This window comes from Cygnus olor, chromosome 14, assembly GCF_009769625.2.
Source record: "Cygnus olor isolate bCygOlo1 chromosome 14, bCygOlo1.pri.v2, whole genome shotgun sequence".
NCBI classification, from domain to species: Eukaryota; Metazoa; Chordata; class Aves; order Anseriformes; family Anatidae; genus Cygnus; species Cygnus olor.
The window spans coordinates 6,888,637-6,912,991 of NC_049182.1; the positions used below are offsets into that span (position 1 = coordinate 6,888,637).

The 24,355-nt window shown below is 45.4% G+C and overlaps 1 protein-coding gene across 6 annotated transcripts in view; it reads left to right on the plus strand.

Annotated features, from left to right (window-relative positions):
* Nucleotides 1-24,355, plus strand: part of GRIA1 (glutamate ionotropic receptor AMPA type subunit 1) — a 189,328-nt gene that overhangs the window by 65,023 nt on the left and 99,950 nt on the right. For all 6 annotated transcript variants that reach the window (XR_005824333.1, XM_040573409.1, XM_040573407.1 and 3 more), the window contains one exon: nt 843-980. Coding sequence is in view for 5 of the 6 variants with exons in the window: in XM_040573407.1 (XP_040429341.1) it covers nt 843-980 (138 nt within the window). In the remaining variant the exon portion in view is untranslated. The remainder of the gene's footprint in view (nt 1-842; nt 981-24,355) is intronic.

Consider the following 24,355-nt stretch of genomic DNA (forward strand, 5'->3'; position numbering starts at 1 on the left):
GACTTTCTGGATGCCATGAAGGGATCTGTCGCAAGCGAAGTTCCCTGCGGGGGGAGCAGCAGGAAACTTTTCCTAGGGCTGGGTTATCCCAGCACTTTGTTCCAGGTCCATGCGGGGAGAGAGGCTCTGAGCCTGCGTCCAGCCTGATCCTGGTTTCTATTCACTTTATGTTGTCCTGTGGCTCTGGGCTCAGCTGCACTTCCACTCAGATCGATCCTTTTCAGGATCAAGCTTTAGATTTCCTGCTCTCTGAGTCTGGCCACTGTCACCTGTTAAATGTAGGGTTTTTCCATGCAGCAAACTTCCAGCAGCAGCAGCAGGTGTTTGGCCATGGGCCCTGCTCGGTCCAGCTGTTACAGCCCCGTCCCCATGTGCCCAGCTTGGCCGGGCTGCTCTGAACCCAGTAACCCCTGCTTTCCTCCTGCAGCAAACCTGGGGAGCAAAGTTTAAAATGGGCCTAATTACAAGTGGGGGGGGAGGGAGAAAGACTCTAATTCCTTTTTTATAGAAGTAACATTGGCAGCGCTTACGTTTCTTTTCTTTAAATTTGTGGGGAGGTAAAGAGGTTGAGCCAAACCCCAAGGTTCAGCCCAACCCTGCAGGATGCTGGGCTCAGAGATGCACCAGAGCTCCTATATGTGCTCCAGACATTACATAATGTAAAGGTTTTCTGCTCCCAGCCTGGCTGCAGCGAACATGAGCCCCCCTGCTGTGCTGGAGGGTTTTGGACTGCAGAGGCAGCCCCAGGATAGGCAAGCTCCAGCCCAGGAATATTTCAGACCAAAGAGACTGCTAATACAGGTGTGCTCAGACCTTTCTCCTTGTTCTGTTTTTCTCCCCAGGGGGGTTATTTCCTAATCAACAGTCCCAGGAACATGCAGCTTTTAGGTTTGCGCTGTCTCAGCTCACGGAACCCCCTAAGCTCCTTCCCCAGATCGACATTGTGAACATTAGCGACAGCTTTGAAATGACATACACCTGTAAGTAGCGGCGTTTGCCGTGCTTTCTCTTACTTTGGTTTCTTTACTCCTGACTGCTTTTGTGTTTATTATTTTTGTTATTATCTAAAATATGGGACATCTTGATAAAAATGTGCAACTCTCCTTCAGGGTCCACGTAAGAAAACCCCAGATACACAGCAAAGAGATTTCAGAATCATTTTGGTTTGTGCTAAGATGTAGGGGGTGAGGTAGTGTTGCAGTTGTTCAGCATGTTTTGTGTTTTCTCTTTCAATGCTTCCAAAGTAGTATAAAACCGTCAACAATTCATTTCCTTGTGTTTCTCTAACCCCTGCCCGATTCTTCATACTGGGGTTTCATTCCCATATTTCCTATAGCTGCGATGTACAACAAAGGCACCCCTTTCCACCCACAGGGTGCACAGAAGTGTCTGTTTAGTGTGAACAACTTCTTCTCCAGCCCCAGTTTAGCCATCTGTCCTTGCAATTTAAGAAAGACTGAGCAGAAAACGGCACCGTGGTGCAAGCAGAGTCCAGATTTACAGTAAGGGACATGTCCGATAAGGACGGAGAGGTAAGAGAGTTCTAGTTTCAAGTGCCAGTGAAATTATTGGCTCTAAAAACACCAATTAAAGACTGAATTGGCACAGCATAGTCAATCCTAGGGCTTAGCTACACCCTGCTAAAGCACAGCACATTGTTATGTGGTGGAGTTGGGAAAAGAAAAAATCTGACTTGCCAGGTAACGCCAAGATTAGCAGCAACAAATAAGACCAGGAGGTAACCAGCGGAAAACAAACACTAACACAGCCCCGCGGTTGCAGAAGGGGCTATTGCGGCATTTGCTTCCTTCGGAGCGAGCAGCACGGTGCTATGCACGAGGGGCTCGCACCGCTGGGATGCGATGCACAAAGAATTCCTCAGCTCGACCTGGTGTCAGACACGGCTTTCTTTCTCTGAGCCTGCGTGTGCTTGTGTGTGTATGAGGACCTGCAGGAGGAACCCTTCCCTTTGCAGAGCCTGTTGGGTTGTTGTTGGCTCACGTCCGTAGTATCCTTTTGATTCACTGAAACATCCTCTCTGCAGTTTAGTCATATGGAGAGTGGGATAGAGGTGGACACAAACTGTTCTCTCTGCTAAGAAATATACAGAAGGGAAAAATGTTTTTCTGCAGAAAGAACCCAGGAATATATAGGAGGAGAATTGATAAGGCTCCTTAAAGAAAAAAAAAGTACTATTTTTTTTGATGTTGAAAAGTTTGCAAGTACAAGATTGCAGGAATTTCTTGGCCTGTAAGACATTGGAGAGAGAAGTAATATTTTGGCCATGCTTTCACTGGACTATCTAATGACATATCTAAAGATTTTCTATTCTCCTTAATACCCCTTTATTTGCCAACTACAAGTTTTCATGAAGCAAGAGCAACTATTTCAGCTCAGTCCAATGGCACTTCCTTGGCAGGAAAACTAGACAAACAGAAGAAAAAGGCAGATCTAGTATCTATCAAAGGAAAGCGTCACCCACCTGGGGTAGAGTTGCTGACTGTGGCTGGGGATGAGCTATTTCAGTGCTGATAGCAGGAAGAAAGCAGAAACTGCAAGAATATTGCTAGAATAAATTCTCCATCTGCGCAGAGTTTTCCCTCCCTCTCTACGCCTGCCACTAATGATTTTGTTTACTGCATTAGCAATGATAGCAAGGCCACGATACTAGTTATGCTTAAAAAATCTGTCATTAGTACCGCGAGGGTGGGGGTGGTCTCACAAAAGCTGAATGGAAGCAAGACAACCTCCCAAAGGATGTTATATTTGAGCTCTATGTAGGGCACATTGTCCTAGATCAGACCAGCAAAGCACTCTGCACAGTCCAACTTCACTTGTCCTCATTTTTTTTTTTTAATTAAAAACTTCCTAAGTTCTTCAAGACCGTGGAAGGCAGCTTTTGTTTTGTAAGCACAAAAGACGGTGTTATTCCATGTACCCTTGGGAGAAAAAAAAAACCCACGACCACAATAAAAAAGCCCCACAATATAACAGGCTGTTGGAAGACGTGGTTTTGGTACTCCCATGCTGAAACTTTTGCCAGGAATTATCTCCTTCCTCACCTTCCAGCAAATTCCCTTCCCTGTTGCCAAGATATCAGCAGAAAGATCTGTTTATTTACAGTGAATAAAAAACCCTGCCCACGCAGAGGTCCTTATCTTCTGAGAAAAGACTGGCCATGCTACCAGTTAAAAGTACCAGGTTTTGTTCCCATGGAGATGGAGAACACAGCATTTCTCTGTCGTTGGAATCACCTGGTTCCCTGATGCTTTCGGTCGAGGGTGTTTGGACTCTGCAAACCTGGCGCTGCCCCTACCAGGAACAGGACATCTGAGTAAGGCTGGCAGGTCCCAGCCCCATGGCGCGTCCTGCCTCCAGCTAGATCCAGCCTCCTGTGCTAAATGTAGTCCTTATGGCAAGTGCCTGAAGCAGCATCATTCAAAATACAGGATATATATTAAGAATCGGTGGTGACTGCAGAAACCAAAAGGCTTGCTGGGCAGCTTGCAGGGCAGCGATGAAGTGGCAGAATGACCTGCACCAAAATGACAGCACCCTGTCTAAGGAGATTGTATGCAAAATGTATCTCGGTATCAACTGTGACACTGTCTTACCCCTGCCTGACATATATCTGCTTGCTTGTTAGGATGAGCGAGCTTTGGTGTGACAGTGGGTAAATTTACAGAATGAGATGCACCCATTTGCGCGCAGGTGACAGTGGTAGGGAACCGCTGCTGATGTGCTAGTGATGATCGTAAATTGGTAACAGTGATATCCACGAAAGTGATAAATCTGTAAAATATCAGGAGGCTGCTGTTGTCACCGGGGCATCGCTGTGACAGCCCAACGATAACTTTCAGATTTCTGATGCTTCCAGCTGTGGACTTTTTGTTGTTACACGGTGCTTGTGAATACCTCCCTGTGGGGTAATGTTGACCTGAGGTCCCGTCCCTGTGCCCCTGCAGATTATGATTTTAATTGTAATCATTAAGAAAACAAAAATAAGTAGTAGATACTGTGGTAACCTCATATTTCATGTGTGTGACGGATGCTAATGTTGTCATATCGCTGAGACATGGGCACGTTTCAGTAACTGAGATGTCTTCCTTAATTCATCCCAGCCCACAGACTAGTTGGCAAGGAACAGGCTCTGTGTTTGCAGCTGGGTGTGTGGCATGGCTTACTGGTTTTTGACAAGCAATGAAAATGCACACCTGCTGCTTCGAGCGTTCTTAACCAAAGGGTTAGAAAACTTTATATTTTTGTGTCATTTCACTGAAGGCCAAGGTAATTGTTTAGGAAGAAGGTGAATTTTCAGTCCTTTCTTCAGCAGAAGTATATAGCAGTGCCAGGTGACTATAAAAGGTAAAATGATGGGGTGGTGTAGCTGAAAGGTTTGCAAAGCGATGTAGCAGAGCAAAACCCTTCTGATCAGCTTTAAAGATGTGTTCTCAGGTTCTGTCTTCAGCCATTTCTGGAAAAGCACATTATGACCTCAGCCCAGGCTCTGGCAAGCGCTGTCTTGCTGGGTTTTGCTGAGGCTGAGTGTGCTTGGGGCAGACCTGATGTGGCAGGAGATGCTGCAGGTCAGAGCTGAGAGACAAGAAAAGGGGTGCTCTGTGCTAGATGTGGGGACACAAGAGGGCTGAAGCTTACGACAGAGCTGTAAATTCTTGTCACTGTGAGGTCTGTGGTGGACACAAGCACCATGTTCTGTTGGCAGCAAAGGGATGAGAGCCTATTTACTGGAGCTAACACCAGGAAGTTTTCCCATATTCTTCATCTCAGCCTCCGTTCATGCACATGTAATGAACATCCCCATCCTGTGCATTGCCCAGCTCCCTGAGGGGTGAGAGTTGTTTCAGCCCCAGCTCCTTAGCTTGATTTAGTTTGTGGTGCAGAAACTCCTGCTTTTGGCCCCCAGCAGGAGTCCCGGGGTGAGCCCAGGCAGAGCTGGACAGACAGAAGCTGTTGCTCTTGCTGCATGGCTGCAGCAGTGAGCTGCTTGGGAGGGCGATGGCTCAGCCATAGGTTTCCCTGGCCGTGTTCTGGGGGATGTGCCCCACTGAGTGGTGCTCACGGAAGGCAAATCACCAGCTTGGTAAATCCATCCCTGCAGAACTCATGCCACTTTGCAGGGATGACCGGCTACTAAAAATCCCTGTTCTGAGCTAAGCCTGTAGCTTTGCTGGTGCAGCAATCAGCTTTTGTGCGTGCTTACGTGTTGGGCTACTGAGAAGGGATGTTCGGGAGCTGCACACCCAAAACACAGAGGTCTGCAAAGGAGAGTAGAAGGATTTTTCAGCTGCATGAAAACTTGCAAAGAGGCCAAAAACCAATGCCTTAGTTATCCCTCTCCCTCCATGTATGCACAGCTGTAGGTACTGTGGGGTCCTCATGCTGAGCAGGGGCTGTGGGTGCTGCTAGTATATCAAAGTTGAATCCATTCTGCATATTAGAAAATGAATATGCATGTTGGAGACAGTTTATATTTTAAGAAAGCCTCCAAGCTGCAGTTAGAAAAGAATTTGTAGTGATCACTCTCTCTGTGCTTATATTCTTATCAATAGCAGCAAGCTTAGATCCAGATCAGCTATAAAACAAAGTATTTCTTTTTGTTCTTCTTCTTGAGTGCTTACGTATATAGATACTGTATGTCTGGAGATAGCTTTTTATCTCCTAAATTACCTCTCAGAGATGGGAAGGAATAGGCAAACATTTGAATGTTCTCAAATGAGGATCTAAATTTGGCTTAATTAAACAATTATTGCATGTTTAATTTAAAGGAAGCTTCTTTGTTGACAAACATACGGTGGTCGCCATTTCTTGGAAAGGTATTGCTGTAATTATTTCAGCAGTAATCAATTAAAATGCAATTTTTATAATTAAACTTCCGCAATCTAAATAAGCCCAGCCCTGTAATAGTATGTAGTTGTTATGGTGTTGGTAGGCTTGTTTTTATTTTTGCAATAACAGAAATGTCATGTAAATGCTTTGGGATTTTATCCCTGTAGGTCTTAGGATGCTAGCTATGTCTATTTAATGTGAGTTAAGCCAACAGAAACTTGGATTTAATGATCAGACAAAATCTGATTAATACAAAATAGGTACTACAGGGAAATATACCTCCTTAGATTCTGTGATGGGAAAAGGTCTGATGCAGGTGGGTGAATCAAAGCATCAATTCACATTAGATCGAACTGACGTTAAGGGTGCTCAGTTTCTGGCAGGGGCGCGCTGTGAGTTCCTATTAATTGCATGTTTATTTGGTGAGATGCTCCCACCTTACAGGAAGATCCAGCCGTCAGGAGGGTGCTGATGAGCACCGTCTCTGCAGAGGGTGAAATCCCGTGCCGAGGTGCAGAAAAGAGCTGCCAATGACGAGGGAACGGGTTCTGAGCATGGTCCAAGGTTTCTGCAGTGGGTCTGGGGTGGGCACTGGGTGCTCAGCGGTGGCAGTCACCACTGAGGAAGGAGGCAAGCCATTCTTTTCTTCCTCAGGAAAGGAAAGCATTTAAAACATGAGTGCCAAGCCATTTGCTCAACTCCGGCTGCCAGGGCAGGGCGGGCTGTCTGTCTGCCTTCACAGATCTGGGCACAGAGAGACTTGGGCGAACGTGGGCCAATATCATCTGCGGGGACACTGATGGTACTCCCCTGTCACTTGGCGAAGGCAGCCTTGCTGAGAGGCTGGCAGGGCATGTCAAGAACAGGTTTTCCCCAGTCTCGTGTGTCTGTTTCTCTCCAGAGGGGATGGGGGCACTTCTTTACATGACTATTTTTATGTTTTTATTTATTTTTATCCCGGTCTGTGGGAGTGGTGCCTGGGGAGAAAAGCTGATGTCACGTAATTAGGAAAAATTAGAAGAGGAATAATAGGAATTTCACACCTGCAAATCTATCTGCTCATCTGCAGAGGATCCCAAATATTCATTGTTGACACGCAAACAAGAGTGAAGAAGTAAAATTTGGGCTCTGCAGCAGTCAGAGAAGGGATTTTGAGAAACAGTGAGCGGCAGAGGCCAGACCTGTTCATTGTGTGACAGTCACAGTTTCCACTCACAGCTCATCCTTTCTTCTCTAAAAATAAAGCTTTTTCATGTGATAGGGATGCTACTAAGCTGCAGACACATGGGCTTAATTTTTTGGCATATTAGCAAGGTGAGAGTCAAAATCTTCCTGTGGCTGCAAGGAAGGCAGAGTGGGGAAGCACACTGTTCCTTTCCAAAAATCTAGTGGGAATTTTAGATATATACGTTTACATTTTCCTTAATAGGGTTAGGGCCCCAAAGGCAATAGCTCTCTGCCAGTAGAAATGGAAACCATCCCGGTTACCTTCAGTAGCACGTGGAGCTTTGAGCAAACACAAAATCACATGCTCCTTAAAGATGCAATAAATCAGGGAGACTTTAATATTCTGCTGATCCAAATTCTCCAGGGTGTGGTATTAACAGAAGGCTGAAGACAAAGATGCATTTATTTCAACTACACTCCTTTAAAAAGGGATGAGTTCTACTTCTCTGCTTTTAGTTGTGCAGGACTGGAACATGGGAACATTTTTCCCAGTGAAAAGTGCCACCTGGTGCAACGTGGGGTGTCTTCTGGAGGTTACGAGGACCCCTGAGGAAGTCAGGTCTTAGGCATCACACAGAAGAAGGGCTGAATCCAGCTGCTAGCAATCCACCACCATCTCTGCAAAAAATGTTTCAAAATAATACCAGATGATTAGCATAACAGCATGCCATCCAGCAGAAACTGTTCCCTGCTCACCTGCTGAACTTGATCGCTCATTAGCTCACACGGTAACGAGTCCCTAGTTGATTTTCTTTTGCTACCCTTTAGCAGTCAGACCCACTCAATCCCTCTGGGGCATTCTTGAAAAAAAAAAAAAAAAAAAAAAAGCGATGTTGATTTTTTTTATTAATATATTTCAGTTATTTTCCCCATTCTTTGCAAAGCCCACCCTTTCAGCCCTCATCCAAAGTTGCGGTTTAGGAGGAGACATGCTTATGCATCACAGGACTGATTGATCTCATGAGAAGGTAGCAGCGAGAGGCAATGAAGAAGCGAGTAACAGCTACAAATTGCTGGATCTTGGCTCCTTCAAGAGGGTCTTTCATTCTTTGATTTTATTTGTTTTTGACAGAGTGGAGGATTGCAAAAGAAAACCGATGTCTGAGAGTGAGATGTAACATACAACTGATGGCAGGATTCTTGTGTGTATATAATGTCTGCACCTCTCTATGTGCTCTCAGAGTGCTGGCTTTGATTTAATAAGCGAGGTCCTGTAACCGTGCTAATGGAGCTGAAGTGGGAGGGAGATGAAAGATTGAGGCTGGAGGGTCTGAGGAGAGACACGGGAGCTGCTGTAGGTAATCGGGATGCAGCGTGGAGGGATCTCACATGAAAGGGAGGGGTATTTCTCACCTCCCCGCCCTCCCAAACACTTTGCTTTGATCTTTGCTAGCAGTAAGCTTCAGTGAACAAATGACATCCATGACTACAGATTCAGATGTGGTTTTCTCCCACTGGCCTGCATGTGTCCCCTGAGTGCCCAAGCGTGTTAGCTTTCCTTCCACGCAGTGCTGACACCCCTTCCAGCACCGCCCATGAGAAAGAGAACAGTGTTGCTATTCTGTCAGGTGAGCAGCAAGAAAAATTACCAGCAGGTATGGGAGCTTGGATGAGAGGAGACCAGCAGAGACCACGCAGGGACGGGGGATGGAGAAACACTGGGTCAGGAGCAGCACTTGGAAAGACCCAGTCCTTTAAGGACCCATGTCCTTAATGAACTACCAAAGGAAGTAATAGAAAGCCAAACCACATATGGCCATGGGGGGAAGGGACCGTGGGCAAGTTGCTGTTGCAAGCAAGGACGGGGAGACGAGCTGTAGCACAGCCCACCCATGCAGTAATGCCGTTTGCAGTTCACTGTCCCAGAAACACAGTCAGGCAGAGCAGCTGTCCCCAGTCCGTCCTGAGCAATGGGAGAGATGAGTGCGTTCCACGGATTTAATGAGATTTAATTTAGTCTTTCAGCCTGTCCCAGTTCCAGGGTCTGGTCTGCTCAGGTATTTATGGCTGGGCCAACCAAAACCCACTGTCTGCAGCTCTGAGCTGTGGGGATGGCAATTTGGGAGTCCCCATGCTCCTTTTGGGTGGTGCCAGAGAAGGGAAAGGCAGTGAGGAGACCATCCCAGCTGGAGGCTGGGATGTGGACTAGCCTCAGCTGACAGATGTTAAAAATCATCACATTGTTTGGGAACCTGTGAGAAATATATGGATGAACTCAAATGAATTTCTAACATTGAGTCATCCGTATCATAACATCCTCCACCTTAGCAGCCTTGTGTGTCAGACTCAGCAGAGACCTTGGAGGAAGCAGGTCCCAGCACCTCCCCTGAACCCGCAGAGCCCCACGCAGTCCCCAGGCTTGCAGGAGGACACACATTCACAGCTACCTGAAGACTGAAAAAACAGCTCTTAATTTGTGTGTTCCCAGAAGTGTCCACATTTAAGTGCTGTCTCTTCATTGGTATGAATTCTGGAGGTTTTTAACATCGCTTAGAAGTAAGAGCTATCCAGCTCTGTAATTTATTCTATATTTTTCTTTCTTATTGAAACCTTTAATAGGACCTCCAAGAGGAAGCCCAACTTGTGCTTCAGTGCTGCTGGCCTTTAAGAAAACCACACATGTAGGTTTGCTGGCAAGTTAATTAGGCGGGAGGTGAGTTCCCTGTGTGGCTCCCAGGCAGGAGGTGAGAAGACTCCTACAATTCCACCCCTGCTCGAAGAACAACCACACACCTCCAGAGACAAGCTGAAAGCACTTTCTCCACTTATCTGTAGCCCTTTCCCAAAAAGCCCATGTTACTTCTTGTTCTGGAGTAACTGGGGCTAGTTTGGGGTATGTGCTTTCTCTGTCCAAGAGGAAATTCATTTCATCACCACCGTTTTAACAAGGCTTAGCAGTCACGCTGAAGTGGCTAAACCAACACACAACATCTCAGATAGTATCTGTTAGTTAAACCATTCCTAAACCTCTCTGCTTGGCAAGCTTTGGCCCACCAAAGCTTGTTAGAAGCGAACTCCTTGCATATGCTCTCAGTACAAGTGCTGGATGTGCTGTCCCTTAATTTAACTTTTTCCTTCCCCTGCAAAGCGCCAGGTAAAGTAACTGAATTGCACGCTTAAAGGTCAGCTGTGCTTTGCCAGATGTCTGTGGAGTGGCAGGAGGAAGGGAGAAGAACAAAGCCCTGGCTTGACCTCGTGCTGTGTCACCATTACACGCCTTAGCACTGTCCTTAAGCAGCAGGTCCTAAGTCCTTAAAGCTTAAAGAGGGCAATTTGCCCCCTCTAACTTTTCTTTCTAAGGATTAGTTGCCCTCATCTAAGCTACTCAACAAGGTTACCTCTGTAATCAGCAGGGAGCCCTCCAGCGAGTGATCCTTTTGAACTGTTTTAGACACCCATCTTAGCATGGGAGGATTGGCCTCCAGAGGTGCATGCTTATCTCCCTTGTCGATATGGGAAGCCAAGATTACAGATTTGGCTTAGACGGTTTACCCTGAGACCGTGAGAGGCAGGTGAGAGGAATCCTACCCAAAGTGTCTGCAGCTGTATCATGCTAAGTGCTCAATACTCTGCTGAAGGTAATACTTCAGCGGTACCAGACATTTTTCTGCTCTCCCCGCAAGCAGCCTTTAAAGGCCTTGATAAACCAGGCATTACATTGCAAACAAGCAGGTTGCAGTTGTGCTATTCTGATGTTTCGCAAAGTAGTGAAGAAAACATATGTTCCTGACATAGAAACTGCTCTGGCTCCCCTTCTGTGTTTCAGTACAGTACCGCAGCAGCCCCTCAGGGGCAGGGTACTGCTCTTGTCTGGGATGTGCTCTCTTCTCCTTGGCCTCTTCAATTTCTTGCTTTTCATGGGCTCACTGCAGTAGCGTTTTGTGGTGCTGTAATATAAATACCTGTGTTTGCTTTTGCTGTCTTTACTTTAAGCAGCTCTTTCTCCTTCTGTCAGTGCGCTCCGAGTTGCTGCTGCCTTTCCCTAGGAGTAGGCTTGGGGGGATCCTGGAGATGGTATCATCAGGGGAGCAATGCCTTCAGATGCTAACCGTAGCGTTTTCAAAATAGCACCCGGGGATTTGACAGAGCCATCTCCACTAGTGCTAATGGGGAGAACGCAGCTAAGCCCCGTGTAGAGCATAGGCTAGGCAGGGACAAACAATATTTTGAGCTTTTTTGAAAAAAAAAAAAACACTGTCCCCCCCATGTAATTTCTGAAGTAGCTTCCTTTAGCAACCATATGAGCCAAATCAGACCCAAAAATCTGGATGAAATCACAGCTGAAAATCCCAGGGATACTCTAAATCCCAGGGATGCTCTGAAACCCACCGGGCTCTGGTCCTGAATTCTGATGGCCAGCTGAGAGCACGGCCAGATGAGCTGGATGGCAACGCACATTCAGGTCTCCTGTTTCAAGCTTATCTCCAGAAGGAAGGTAAAAATGTGAATCTAAACTAGCAAAATGAGTAGGGCAACATTAAAAACAAATGAATAGTATATCTATATTCCCCTACCCCCTCTTTGGTCCTGGGGCTGTGTGGTTGAAATCTAGAGCAGTGTAGTCGTAGCTGGGGGTGGAGGGAATTGGGGTCAGGACAACTCAGGTACAGCATCATCCTCTGACGGGACTGTAGGAGCCTTCAGCAGAGGTGAATTTGTCTGAGCACTGTCTGCGTTAACCAGGCTGTGCGGGGGCTGCAGCTGGAGGAATGAAGTGCGTTGCTGTGGGACTACGGGCACTTGTGCTACAGGATGGTTCGTGTCCAGAGCTGCAAGAGGTGCTGCAGTTTGTAGCAGTGAGATTTGCAGTTTTTCTTAGCTATCCTTGCCTGAAGCCAATGCAGCAAATTGTTCACTTTCAACAACAGCAAATTTGCATTAAAAAAAGGTTCTATCAAAAGGAAATCACACTTGACAATCTCTCTTTAACCACGGGAGAGCAGCAAGCAGACAGGCGCAGGAGGCTGCCTTCCCATACCTTGCTGTCTGCGTGTTCTTTGGTTTTGGCACTGTGCAAATGGGAAGCAGCTGTAAGCCCTTTGGATCGCAAATGGATCTGGGAGTCTGCTACTTCTGCTAACAACTCATTTATTATCACGGAGCAGACAGTTTCCTCTGAGCCAGTGCAATCTATCATTTCTTAAAGATGCTGTGTGAGATTGAAGGAATTTGCTTTAAGAGTTGGCACCTGAAGGCCAGTAATGAATCCGTCTTTGGAAGGAAATCTTCCTCGCTGGGATTTCTCTTTCCCAGCTTCAGCTGGAACAGTCTGTGGGTACCACTGTCCACGGTAGGCAGGCAGGGAGCAGGATGTGCAGCAGTGCACTCTTTTCTCTGCAAAGTTCAGGAGCATCCCTGCTCTGAAATTTTCTAAAGAGAAACGAGGGCTCTTTGCTGCTCTCTGTGTCCAAAATACTGATGAGGGGACGGATAGGAGGATATTCCAGCCCCCTTGCATGAAACCCACGTATGCAACTCTAGGCACATTAAGTCTGCAGCACACAATATCCCACCCACAGTCAGCACCTGCTGCTGCCTGGCCTGGATTCGATGCTGTTTCATTCAAACCTCAGCCACATCAGCCGTCTGCTGCCCCACTGCCCCCAAGGTGTGGGGCCACGCTGCAGCCCCAAACAAGCACCTACGTGCAGAGACCCACAGCCAACGCAGCTCTGCAAAAGGACACTTCCCCATCATTTTGCCTGCTGCACCAGCCATCTCCTGTGCAGATATGGAGCACTCTGATGTGGGCACTCCAAACCCAAACCTCTTCATCAAGAGCATTTTCTATAGAGAGCAGTGAGGTGATGAAAGCCCGTGTTAATTACGCTCCTTGCAGCAGCTATGAGCTCATGCTGGTGTTTTTGGCTGCTGTTATCTCCTGGCTGCTTAAAATCCAGGGCTCCCAATGTGCTTCAAGGGAATTTGCTGTCAGAGTCAGCAGAAGAGCTGGCGAGACGTGCTGGTGCTTGCGGCAGCCTTGGGCCAGGACAGGGTGCCCCCAGGTGACGGGGCACTGTGACACTCTGGAGCTATTTTTGTCAGTTCTTCTGTTTAGTTAACCTTTCTTCTCGTAATTTGCACTCATGAATTATTCCAAGAGAAACCAGCGTTTGTGTTAATTTTGGTTTGTTTTTAATCCTTTTGGTGTAAAGGGGAATCAGGACTATGCATACTTGGTTCTGCGTTATCAGTTTCCTGAATTGTGGATCCAGCCTTTTCTAAAGAAGGTTCACTTGATTTAAGGATTTATTAGGTACTCCAGGAGATTTTATAGCCTGTGATCCTATCACTGCTGTCTGTCTGTCTGAAAGATTTTGCCCAGCAAGACTCTACAACCCCGGATTTTGCTTGTTCTCCCTTTCCCTGCGGTTGGATTTTCCTTGTGGCTGTTCTGCTCATCTCTGTGCCCGTTGCAATTCCCATACTTAAGATGTTCAGACCATCTCCTGGCTCTGCTGTGCACCTGTTGCACGTCCCTTTTGTCATGAGTTTTGTAAGCTCTCATAGCAGCATTTCACCATTTTATTTGTGTGCTGAAGATTTGGGGTGCTGATTGTTAGCTTAGTAATGTAATTACCAAAAGTCACATCTTTAATGGCATTCAAATGTGTACTGATTCCTTCGGTAGCATCAGTACCTAAATGTGGTGTAGTGTCTAAATTGTCCTAAGTGTCCCTGTGGGTCTGAGAGTAGCATAAACAAGCCTGGTGGATTTTTATTTTATCCAAGCCATTTCTGATGAAAGAACAAGCTAAAAGTAAGATTATAGCTATACATATATTTTTATTATTTTTCACGGAAAGAATGTTTCTGCTCTTCCGTTCTTTGACAATGCTACTGTCTGCTGCAGACTGGCTCTGACAGTGGCTAAACCATGATGAGCAGCAGGACAGGATTGCTCCTGTGGTCCACTTTCCTCCCACCTGTGCACGGGTGAGCTGGGGGTGCTCACCCCATCTCTGGCTATTTCTGGCTCTGTACCAAGGTGGAGGGTGCAGAGCTTGGTTGCTGCCCTCTGCTCTACCTCTCTGGGTTGGTTTTGCATGGTGTTGGAGGGTATCTCGTGTGGGAGCTGATCCCCATCTATCCCAGGAGTTCTTGCTTCAGGATCTTGCATCAGAACCAGCATCTTGGTCTCACACCTTGTTTTCTGGTTTGCCAGAGAAATCTCCTGCCAAGATCAAATGACTGAGGCGTTGCTTTCTGGAGTTCTAACAGTTTCTTTGTGGCATCTCTTTTCTCAGGAAGTGACAGGAAAAAATGATACACTAAGACATCAATGGTAAAAAAGGAAAAAAGAAAGTCTTGGAAAAGGGTGTCTTGAGAGGAGGGAAAAAAGAAAGGAGAACTGAGTTTAGGCAAGTTGTAGAATCAGGGACAAATGATAAATGGGAGCTGAAGGCTTGTTGCAAGTGCATTAGAGGCAGCCTTTTACTTGTTCTTTAAATCAACATTTGTTGCTGGTTTAGCTCTATCCACATGCAGTGAAATGCCTCCTCCGGCCCTGTGCCTGATCGCTCTAACCATGGGGTTGTCCAATTAGTGAAGGCACCAGCTTGGGTACATTCAAAGTCTGAGGTCCTGAAAGAGCAGCACTTGATGTGTTGGGCTGTGTAGGCTTTTCTGCAAGCAATGAAACATTATTTATTGTTTAAACATATCCTAAAGTTAACAGAGACTATGACTTCAAGGCTGGGATAACCTACTTGTGCGTTTTAGACCATGGCCATGTCAGTAGCTTTCCTTTTTCCTGTGGATGGGACTGGATATGAAACGTAGCCTTACGGAGAAGTTACATCTTAAGGATTGTCTGATGCTCTCCCATCCTAGTGGATTTTTTTTTTCTTTCCAGAAAATACAAAGGGAGGTAGTGGGAAGGGCTGGCACTGATGAAGCACCTCCAAAGCCATGCTGGGGATATCTGGAGCTCCCCCTCTGATTCAGCAGCACCCAGTTAGCTGGAAGAGGCTGGGTGCTCAGAAGAGGAGATATGCCTCTGTCACTGCCAGGGCTGGTCAATAAATGGAGAGACAGGAGTGAGCACTTACCAGTAGGACAGCACAGGGCTTTGCATTTTGGGCCAGCCCCATTTTGGTCTCTTCTTGCTTAGGCTCATGTTTGCAGTCCTTGCTCTTTCCAGTGAGCCTGACTCCATTTGGGAAGGCCCATAGATCTCCAGGAAGCAGGGACAGCCATCTGGCTGGTACCCGAGCTCTCCCATGTCTGCTGGCACATGAGCAGCAGGGGATGACGTCTGGGAAGTGATGGGGGAACTACTCCTCTGCTCATGGGAGAGCCAGGCAGCATATGGGTAAAGGCCACGTAGGTACTTGAGTGGGTGAACAGCGAGTACCTCTGCATGAAGGTTACTCTGGAACAAGTTCTCCCAAGCGGACTTTGCCATGGAGCAGCTTGGCAAAGTGGAGGTGCCAAGGGGCCATTCTGAGCGGCCGCAGTCCGTATTATCCACCATCTGTTCTCGCAGTCCCTGTTATGACAGCAGGAAAATGTCCTTTATGTCGGCAGTGTACTCATCCTTCCGTGCTCCCCAAGTGACAGGAGCATGATTCACCTGCTTGTCTCAGGCTCCGTCTTCCTCCCCAGACGGGACGCCGGGGTTCAGCCCATATGGCTGCCCAGCTTGGCTGACACACTTCGTGCCATGCTGCCTCGCCAGAGCTGGGCCAAGCATAAGACTAGGGTAGAACGCTGCCATGATTAAGCTACTTCAGAAGACGAGGGACTGAACCAGCTCCCCTTCTCCCCTGCTGCCTGCAGGGAAGCATTTAATCTCCTGAAGGCAGAAAATTAATGGAGGTACCTCTAAAATCCTAACCCCTGCACAGAGGAGACTGGCTCCCCTTGATTTTACTTTTGTATATCAACAGGCATCCTCGTGGTAGGTGAAGCATTTCTGTTCAGCTCTGCCACCGTGCTCATAAATTTTCTTTGTGGTCTTCAAGGCCTGAAGAAACATTATGAAAACTCTTGAGAAAAGCCTTTGTTCTCTAGACAAACTTCCATTGGAAGGGGGGAAAAAAAAGTTACAAGGCTGTCAGTCTTGTTAGAGCCAAGCCTAACACCCCACTAGAATTAGGTCTGTATTAGATGAAAAGCCAGAGGACAAGTAGCTCTCGCCCTTTGCACGTCTTAGAAACTTTCTCCCTGTTCCATGTAAGGGACCTTTCCCAGACATCATTGCTCAAACAGTTTAGGTGAGTGCAGCTGGAAACCCAACCAGGCTCTTAAAAAGTCTGTCCAGTCCATGGGTGGACCATGAACCATGCCTAACCTAGGCAGAGTCAAAGAAACCTCTTTGTGCCCCCCTTAAAGCAACTGAAAATGGTTCATTTGCGTTTGCATCTCCAAAATCAGAACCTTCCATAACCAAAAACCTGGATGTAGTCCAATACAAGTTTCCCAACAGGCCCAAGGTAGATTTGCTGGAGACATTGCAAATGAGAAGAAATATGTTTTGTTTTCCCTTGCTGTGACAGTAGCAGTGATCATGGCATTTTCTAATCTGAGCTTGGCAGAGAAAAGGAGAAAATGTCTAACTGCTGCAAGAATTATAATTATTGTTAAGCATTTCCATGGTGCTATCAGTGTGCACGGTGCTTTGTAGAAGAAGAAATTGCGGTAAATCCCAGCCTATTACTTCTTCACAGGAGCTCTGCTCTGCTTTCCGTTTGGACAATCTTTTCCACTTGACACTGAGGTTGCCCACTTGCCCCACCATCAATCTGCTGCATTTTGCAGCACTTGCTGAGTCTCCGTGCCTTTTGTTACAGCAGGAAAAGACCTGGGAGCCCGTGTGGCAGCGGCAGGGAGCACGATTCAGACACCAAGTCCTCAGTCCCTCTGAAACGCTGCTGCAGCAGCACCATCCAGCACTGGGTTTTAGACTAGGTTCCATGCAATGGGGGAATTTTCGGTTTAGCTGAATTGAAGGAGGGCTGTAAATAAATGCTTTCTGCTAGGAAGTCCCAAGGCTGGACCCTCGTATGTCAGCTCCATGCAGGCCCGCTTCCCAGAATGGCTGCTTTCTGAGTTACCATCAGTAATGGGACGCTGTGGGGACAGGCAGATGAACTGGAAAACCAATGTACCTGTTAAGACATCCTCCTCATTCCTGTAGGGGAAAGCAGCCACTTACTGCCTTATAAAACTTTTTTTTTTCTGGAGGTATTAGAGGTTGCTGTGTAGAGGGGCATTGGCCTTGTTTAAATGCCCAAAATATTTATTGAGGACGTTTCCTCTCTATTTTCCTCATGATAGGATGCCCCAAATCCAGTGACATTAATTAGCTACTTAAACTTTTTTCTTTTTTTTTTTTTTTTTCCCCCAGCTATGGACAAATCTCCCTGGATTTAGCAGCACAGCAAAGATTTAACAGAAAGTTTAAATGGGAAAAGCATATGAGAGGAGAAATGGTAGGATAAGATTCTGTGCCTGTTAACTGATGGCATTTATAAATTATAGCTGAGAGATGTCATATCAGTGGAAATGGAAAACAGCTTAGTGGATTATAAAAATACCCTCTATAAACCATTTTAATGCCTAATTTTCTTAAATCTCTTATGGTAGGTGTCATAAAAATGAATTCTAGCAGAAAGGATAAAAATTTTCCCTCAGTAAACTGGCTAGCTGATGATTAGAGGCTGTCAAGGAGAACAAACTCTTGATTAGGTCGAGGTGCTGAAGTCTGGGTGAGTGCAGCAGGCTCTCATTTCTAGGGAGATGAATTCATTTGTGGGTGATGCAGATCCAACCTGCAAAGCGAGCATCGCTGTGGCAAGATGCCCTTCCATCCCAACACAGCTTCTCTCAGCTGGGAGAAGGCAACTGAGGAGCAAGTGGTGGGGGCAGAGCTGCTGCGCAGGGACCTCAGCAGGGACTGTTTTAGGGCAGGATGTGAAGGGAAATCGCAAAGGGCCAGCAGCCCAGGAGGCAAGAGCCAGGGTTACTGGAAACTACAGCTGTGGACGTGAAGACAGTGCAAATAGAGGTCTGTAGGATGTCTTGGAAGGAGCTGTGGGGCAGTGATGGGCAGAAAGACACATTCTGTGATTCTGTGATACCAGGCTGCAGCGACTCTGGTTTCCTCACTTTCTTGAATATTAAGCATATATAAGTCTAAAGTTGTAAGGAAGAGAGCTGCAGCTCTGGGCTGCCCTATGCAGAAGATATTTTAGTTGTCTGGTGCCCGGTGTTCGCTGGAACAGCCAATGCTCGATTCTGGGTTAAGGTATTTAAGGATGCAATGTTTTGCAGTACATTTCCAAGCTGCTTGCGTAGGAAAGGGTAAATGACCTACCTCTCCCTGTCCTTTCACAGCCTGCTTCCTGGGATGCATTCAAAAGGCACGTATTCTCTCAACACCTTTGAAGGCTTTGTGTCAGTTCTCCCCATAGATCCTTGTACTGGAGGCCTCTTTTGTGTCCTGCCCATATTATTTTTTTTCCAGAAGAGGAAATCTGCATGTGGGATAGAAGTGGTATTAACTTTCCCAATGTGAGCTCACAGCAGAAGTGCATTTGCAGTGTGTCATTGGGGCTCTGTCTGTCAGGCTATTTCCATGGGGAGGCAAGATTTAGTGTATGGACTCCAGCTGAGCACCTTATAACACCAGTGCAGGAAAGGCAATTTAGCAAATGAAATTGCATAATATAGGATGTCAGGCAGCCTACTTGTGGGTCTTGTTCTCTGCAAGGTACTTAATCATGACATGAGCTAAAGGCATGAGTAACAGCCTTCAGATTGAAAGCCTAAGAAAAAACCTCATGCAGAACAATCCAAAGGCAACCTGCACCCAAGTTACCCAAGCTTCAGTTGGGTTGGGTGTATGTTTTCCGTCACAGAGACATGAGCTGTCTTGCCTGCAGGCTTTTTCTGTTCTCTTGTATAAATCAGCTAAGGGCTGACTATAAAATGAATTGGAGGAAAAAAAAAAGAAAAAAAAGAAAAAAAAAGGATTTATTTGGCCCTTCTCCTTCCTTTCCCATCACCTTCTTCCTGTAGATGGCACAAGCATGAGTCTTTTTATCTGTCCACCTTGCACCAAAAGTCACAGAGGGGAGAAGATCTTAAAGACACTTGATTCAAGCACAGGTTTTAGTAGGGAAGATGAAAAGGAAGGGAAGATGAGCAAGATCTTCTGATTATGAAACTTTCTTATGTAAAATCTTCAGAGTTTTATTCAGAGACAGTACTGGAGTAGTGACTTCTGTGATTTTACTGTGTCTCACAGTATCGGACGTTTTTGCTAGGAACCTGTTTTCTGTGTTCAGGTTATGTCCTGGGAGATTTTTTTTTATTTTTGAAAAAGTTTCCAACTCTTGAAATTTTGAGCAGACTATAGCCTAGTCCTTTATAAACCAGACAGCAAATAAGTAGATTATGCAATTTATTTGCACTATTAAGCCCATTAGTTGTTTATTAAAAATCAGAGCCCATTACTTTTGTCAGGTAGCATTGCTTTTCCCATGTAATACCCCAGCAGAGCAGCTCAGAGTGAAGGAGCAGCAGCTGATGATTAGGTTTTCAGAGCCCCTTTTGGCTCGTCATCACCCAGTAATAGTGATAAACACCCACGGTCTCTTTACTTCCAAACTAATACACTTGATACCAATGGCTGCACACATTCTCTACTTACTGCCACATTTTTGTCAGTGGCAAGTTCTCGCAGTGGGCTGTAAAGCACTGATAGGTGCTTACTAAGCCAAATGAGAATCCCTTCATTAGCTGCTTATGGAGAAGGATTTCAAAAATTATCATCTAGGCTATCCATTTTGGAAGACTGGAAAAGGAGAACAAAGCTATGGTGGTTTGTTTCTTTTTTTTTTTCCCCTTCTGCTTGGTACATGGTATTATCACAATAGGCATGGCATGAGGTTTCAAGGTGCTCACTAAATGCACGTGTGCATATTTATACGTTAGCATGCAGCGATGTTACAAGAGGTTCTCCTGAGTGGGGAACAGGCATCGGAACATGAATCAATGGAGCTGATTCATCAGGAGATTTCAGCCAAAGGGTGAGATGGGAGCTGAGCTCAAATTGGATGCAACTTTCCTTCACATTGATGAATCTGGTCCTCAGTCCTTTGTGCATAACCATATACAAGGATGATTGCTGTTATTATTCAAGCTTGTCCTATGTGTTTTAAACCTATGAAACAAAACTGGAGGATATTAAATGGTGAAACCTTACATGGGTGGTGACAGAGAAGCTGCTTCCTTTTGTTTTTTATGCATTTCATTTGAACTGTCTTAGAAAAATTCTCCCACAGGACAGCTCATGCTGTGAAATTCCCAAGGGATTTGACAAGTCATATGAATAGTCCATCTGCTAATTAGGTGGCAGCTGGCTGATTGTATTCCTTGCTGGTAAAACAAAATTTTGGGGTAGAAGATGGTAAAATCTCATGCAGATGAGTAAGAGGATTTTGCAGGTGTGAGTGCAAATGTCCATCCATCTCTCCCAGACAAACTAGAACAGAACAAACCACTGACAGGTGCTTTAGTTGAAGATCGTTCAAAGACATCATTGCACTGTGCCCAGTGGGGAAAAGTAGATGGAAGATCTCACATGAGAGCTTGCCTTGAGTCTGTTTTTATGAATAGGAAGGCTGAAGGGAAAGTTAGCAGCAATAGGGATGCTAATAGTTACTGAGGTCCCAGCAGGCCAGTTACTTTCAGAGTTTAATGGGTAAAGGGAAAACCCTAGGGCACCATGTGCTGCCATTCAGGTGCTGAGCATCCTTTTGCATATGCCAGTGCAGTTCAGTATGGTCTTGCAGTACTGACTCCAAGTGGGGTAAAAAAAAATAAAAAAATCCTCTTGTTGAGGCTTCCAGTGCAGTGGCCTCTAGTTTGATCTATGCTTTAGTGCCTTTTCTTTTTCTTTCCTTTTTTTTTTTTTTTTCATATTGCTTGGGCTGTCCTCTGTCTCCCATTTAAAAATGCACTCTCCATAAGAGTTCCAGCAGAAGCAATGTCTGCTGGAGCCTGAAGACAGCCTAAAGGAAAAAAAAAAAAAAAAAAAAAGCTCTCAAAAGCATGATCTACATCCTATTTCTCCTTCTCCCTACATACTCATCACTGTATCTTATCCCTGTGGAGCAATGCTGAAGCCTAAGACATCTCTTTAAATGTCAGTCATTTAACTGCTAGTTATTTTAGCAAATAAGAGTGGGACTGTCTCCCTGGGGTTGATTGGAAAAAATCTTAAAAGAAAGGGAAAAAAGGCAAGTAAGCAAGAAAGAAAAGGAGAAAAGACAAGGAAAAGAATGGAAAGGACAAAGGGAAGCACCTGGCAGAAAGACTCATGATGCCAGGATCTGACAGAAGCAGTCAGATGAAGGCGTTCCAGGACCATGAACAGGCTGTTTCCCACTGATGTCAGGGGACGATGGTGAGCCCTTCGTGATGTACCTAAGATACCCAGTCCCACCTGAAAGACTGCCTTGGGGGTCTCAGTTTCTGCCTTGGGGGTCTCATTTTCCTGCTCCTATCAGTTGCTGCCCTGCCACTGTCCTTACTTTGTGGGTCCACCACCAGCCCATCGGTTTGGAGGGAGGCAGCAGGGGCAAAGGGACCCGTTTGCCAAGAATGAGGGATGCTCCTGTGTTTGGGAGGTGGCAAAAAGGCTGCTAACAATTGGCACAAGGAGGATGGGGAATCTTCTTTCATTTTGACTCATGTCTTGCTCCATGTTCCCTTCTCTTTTCATGTTGTTCCCAAGTCCAGTTAACCCCTGGTGGAACAGAACTGGAGTTAATACCCATTTATTGCCAGGTACAATTGAGAGGTTTTATCCCTGAAAATCACTTCAGCTCCATGTGTTGGCAATGCAAGTTTTGCTGCATGTAGATAACATTCAGGGTGTATTAATATGCTGTCATCTGGTTGTTCTCATGAGTGGTATTTGCTACATTCCCTGAGGCTCTGGTTCTTCTGGCGTGGAGGGCTATATGAGTTGTAAATCTGGAGTTTGTCCATGCACAGCTTTGTAATTCACTTTAGAGAACATTTCATGAAGGAAAACGCAATTCTCAAGTCAGAAGAGCAGTGTTGGTGCTCGCAGAGAACCCCACAGAGCACAGAATCCCTCCCAGAAAGCCTTGTTCTCATCCAGAATTAATTAGAATAGTCCTTTGAAAATGGGTATTGAATCTGGATATACTCAGCTACATCAACTAATAGTCAGACCCGGAGCTTTTGGTGGCATTACTCCAAGTAAGCAAGAACAGAATTGACCCCCTGCCTAGGGATTCCAAACCTGATCACACTCAATTCATGATGATTGCCTGTTTTTATGAGGGTAAACTGGAAAAAAAATCACTGAAAAATAATAACTAGATTATTTTTAAGATATCTCTATTTTGTTATATTTTAGAAAGCACACCAAAATCATAACTATATAGAAGATAAAGCAAATATATGTGTTTTATGTGAATAGTCTATTTACAATGAGAAGTTATCTCTTGTTAACATTGCATCTTACAGATGAGGGAAGGCAGTAGAAGTGTATTTGTACATGGAGGCCATGTAATATCCATTAGGAAAAAAAAAACAATTAAGCATAGCAGCCCCTTAAGAGCTTAGTCATCATTGAAACTGAGTATAAAAAGAGGAAACCAACCTTTCATACAGGATGAAGGGTTTTTTTAAGAAATGAGCCAAAGCGAACTAACTACTTTGGTTCAAGGCTGTTCTGTGTAGATGGGAGCAGACTACTGCAACAGACAAGCAGATATTTCACAACATTGTCCATCAGGGTTTTGGCTTTCAGTATGCTGCCCTAATATCTTTTAAAAACTAATTAGTTTCTTCCAGAAATAATGAAAGACCCATTTACATGTTGCCTAAAGATTTAAAAGGACGTTCAAGTTTGCTCTGAGATTTTCATTTTATTTTGAATACTAGGTTGTGTGTATAAAAAACAGGTTGAATATAGCTGATAATGAAATAGCCCTTACTCCTTCATGCAATTTTATCTATCACGTTTGAGCATGCAGAGCATATTTGTAGAGTAAAAGTCACCCTTTCTTTTTTTTTTTTTCTCCTGGTTTTACTGACACCAAAGCTATTACGTTAGGCTGAACCAAAGCTCAAGCTAGACAGCATGCTGTCTCTGGAAATGGTGTGTAGCAGACACTTAAGGGAAGAGTACAAATGGCACACTGTCCTCGCCTTTCTTTGATGCTATCAGGGATGTAAGGCTTTCCTCTGCTAGAATTTGCATTCACAGTTTGCATCTTGTTTAATATCCAGCAGTGAAGCAATCTCTTGACCATTTGTAATGTTTTTTGGGGGTTCATTTATTTTGGGGCTCATCTGGCATAGTTACTGGATTTACTGCTGTACCACTTGGAAAAAAATAACTCTTGTCTTTAACCCACTGTCTAATCACTTCTGTGTGTCCCCCTAAATTTTGTCTTATGAAAAATAAGGAACACTGATTTCTTATTCATCTTTTCCAAACCACTCCTGGTTTTATGGACCTCTGTCAATCCCCCGGCAGTTGTCTCTTTTTCGGGCTGCACAGTCCTAGTCTCCTTAGTGTTTGTATGTCTCATGTCGTCTGTGAGCCTGAACATTACTTTAACCTTTTTGATGCCTTTGCACATTCTACAATATCCTCTGGGACACAGGCAAGGGTTTTATCTGATCTTTTGCCCTTTCATGGGGTGGAAGCTCCATCCTCATGGGGCTTGCTGTCTGCTACAGGTTGCTTGTGGTCCTTGTTTTGATTAGTGCACAATTTGTAGCTCCAGGATCCAATCAAATGGGAATGTAAATGGAGACAGATGCCTCTTGTGGCACCTGTAATGGACTGCTTCAGCCATTAGATCTGGAGAAATAATTTTTCCAAGGGCAGAACTGTTGCATTATTCATGGCCACTATTTCCACTGTAAACTCTTGTCTTATGATTACAGCCTGTCACACGCTCCCCCATTGGCTCCCTCCCCCACTTTCATCTTGCACTTTCATGTTTCTTGTTCCTTTGCGAACCTAAAGGTGTGTCTCTTTGAAGTCCTCAGGGAGGAACTACTCTGTCATGACAAGAACATGCAGCACCAACAGACTCGGTGTGTCTGCTGAACAAGGCAGCGCCCCCTTTCCTGCATACACACTTCAGGCCATCAGCTGATTTTACTTGCACATTAAAAGAAAAGTACATCTACCCATCTCCCACAGCTGATAGCCAAAGGGAGCAGTCTGGTAGCTAGTTTGAATAACTCGTATCACAATAGTTGTTGCTTCAAATTTTAT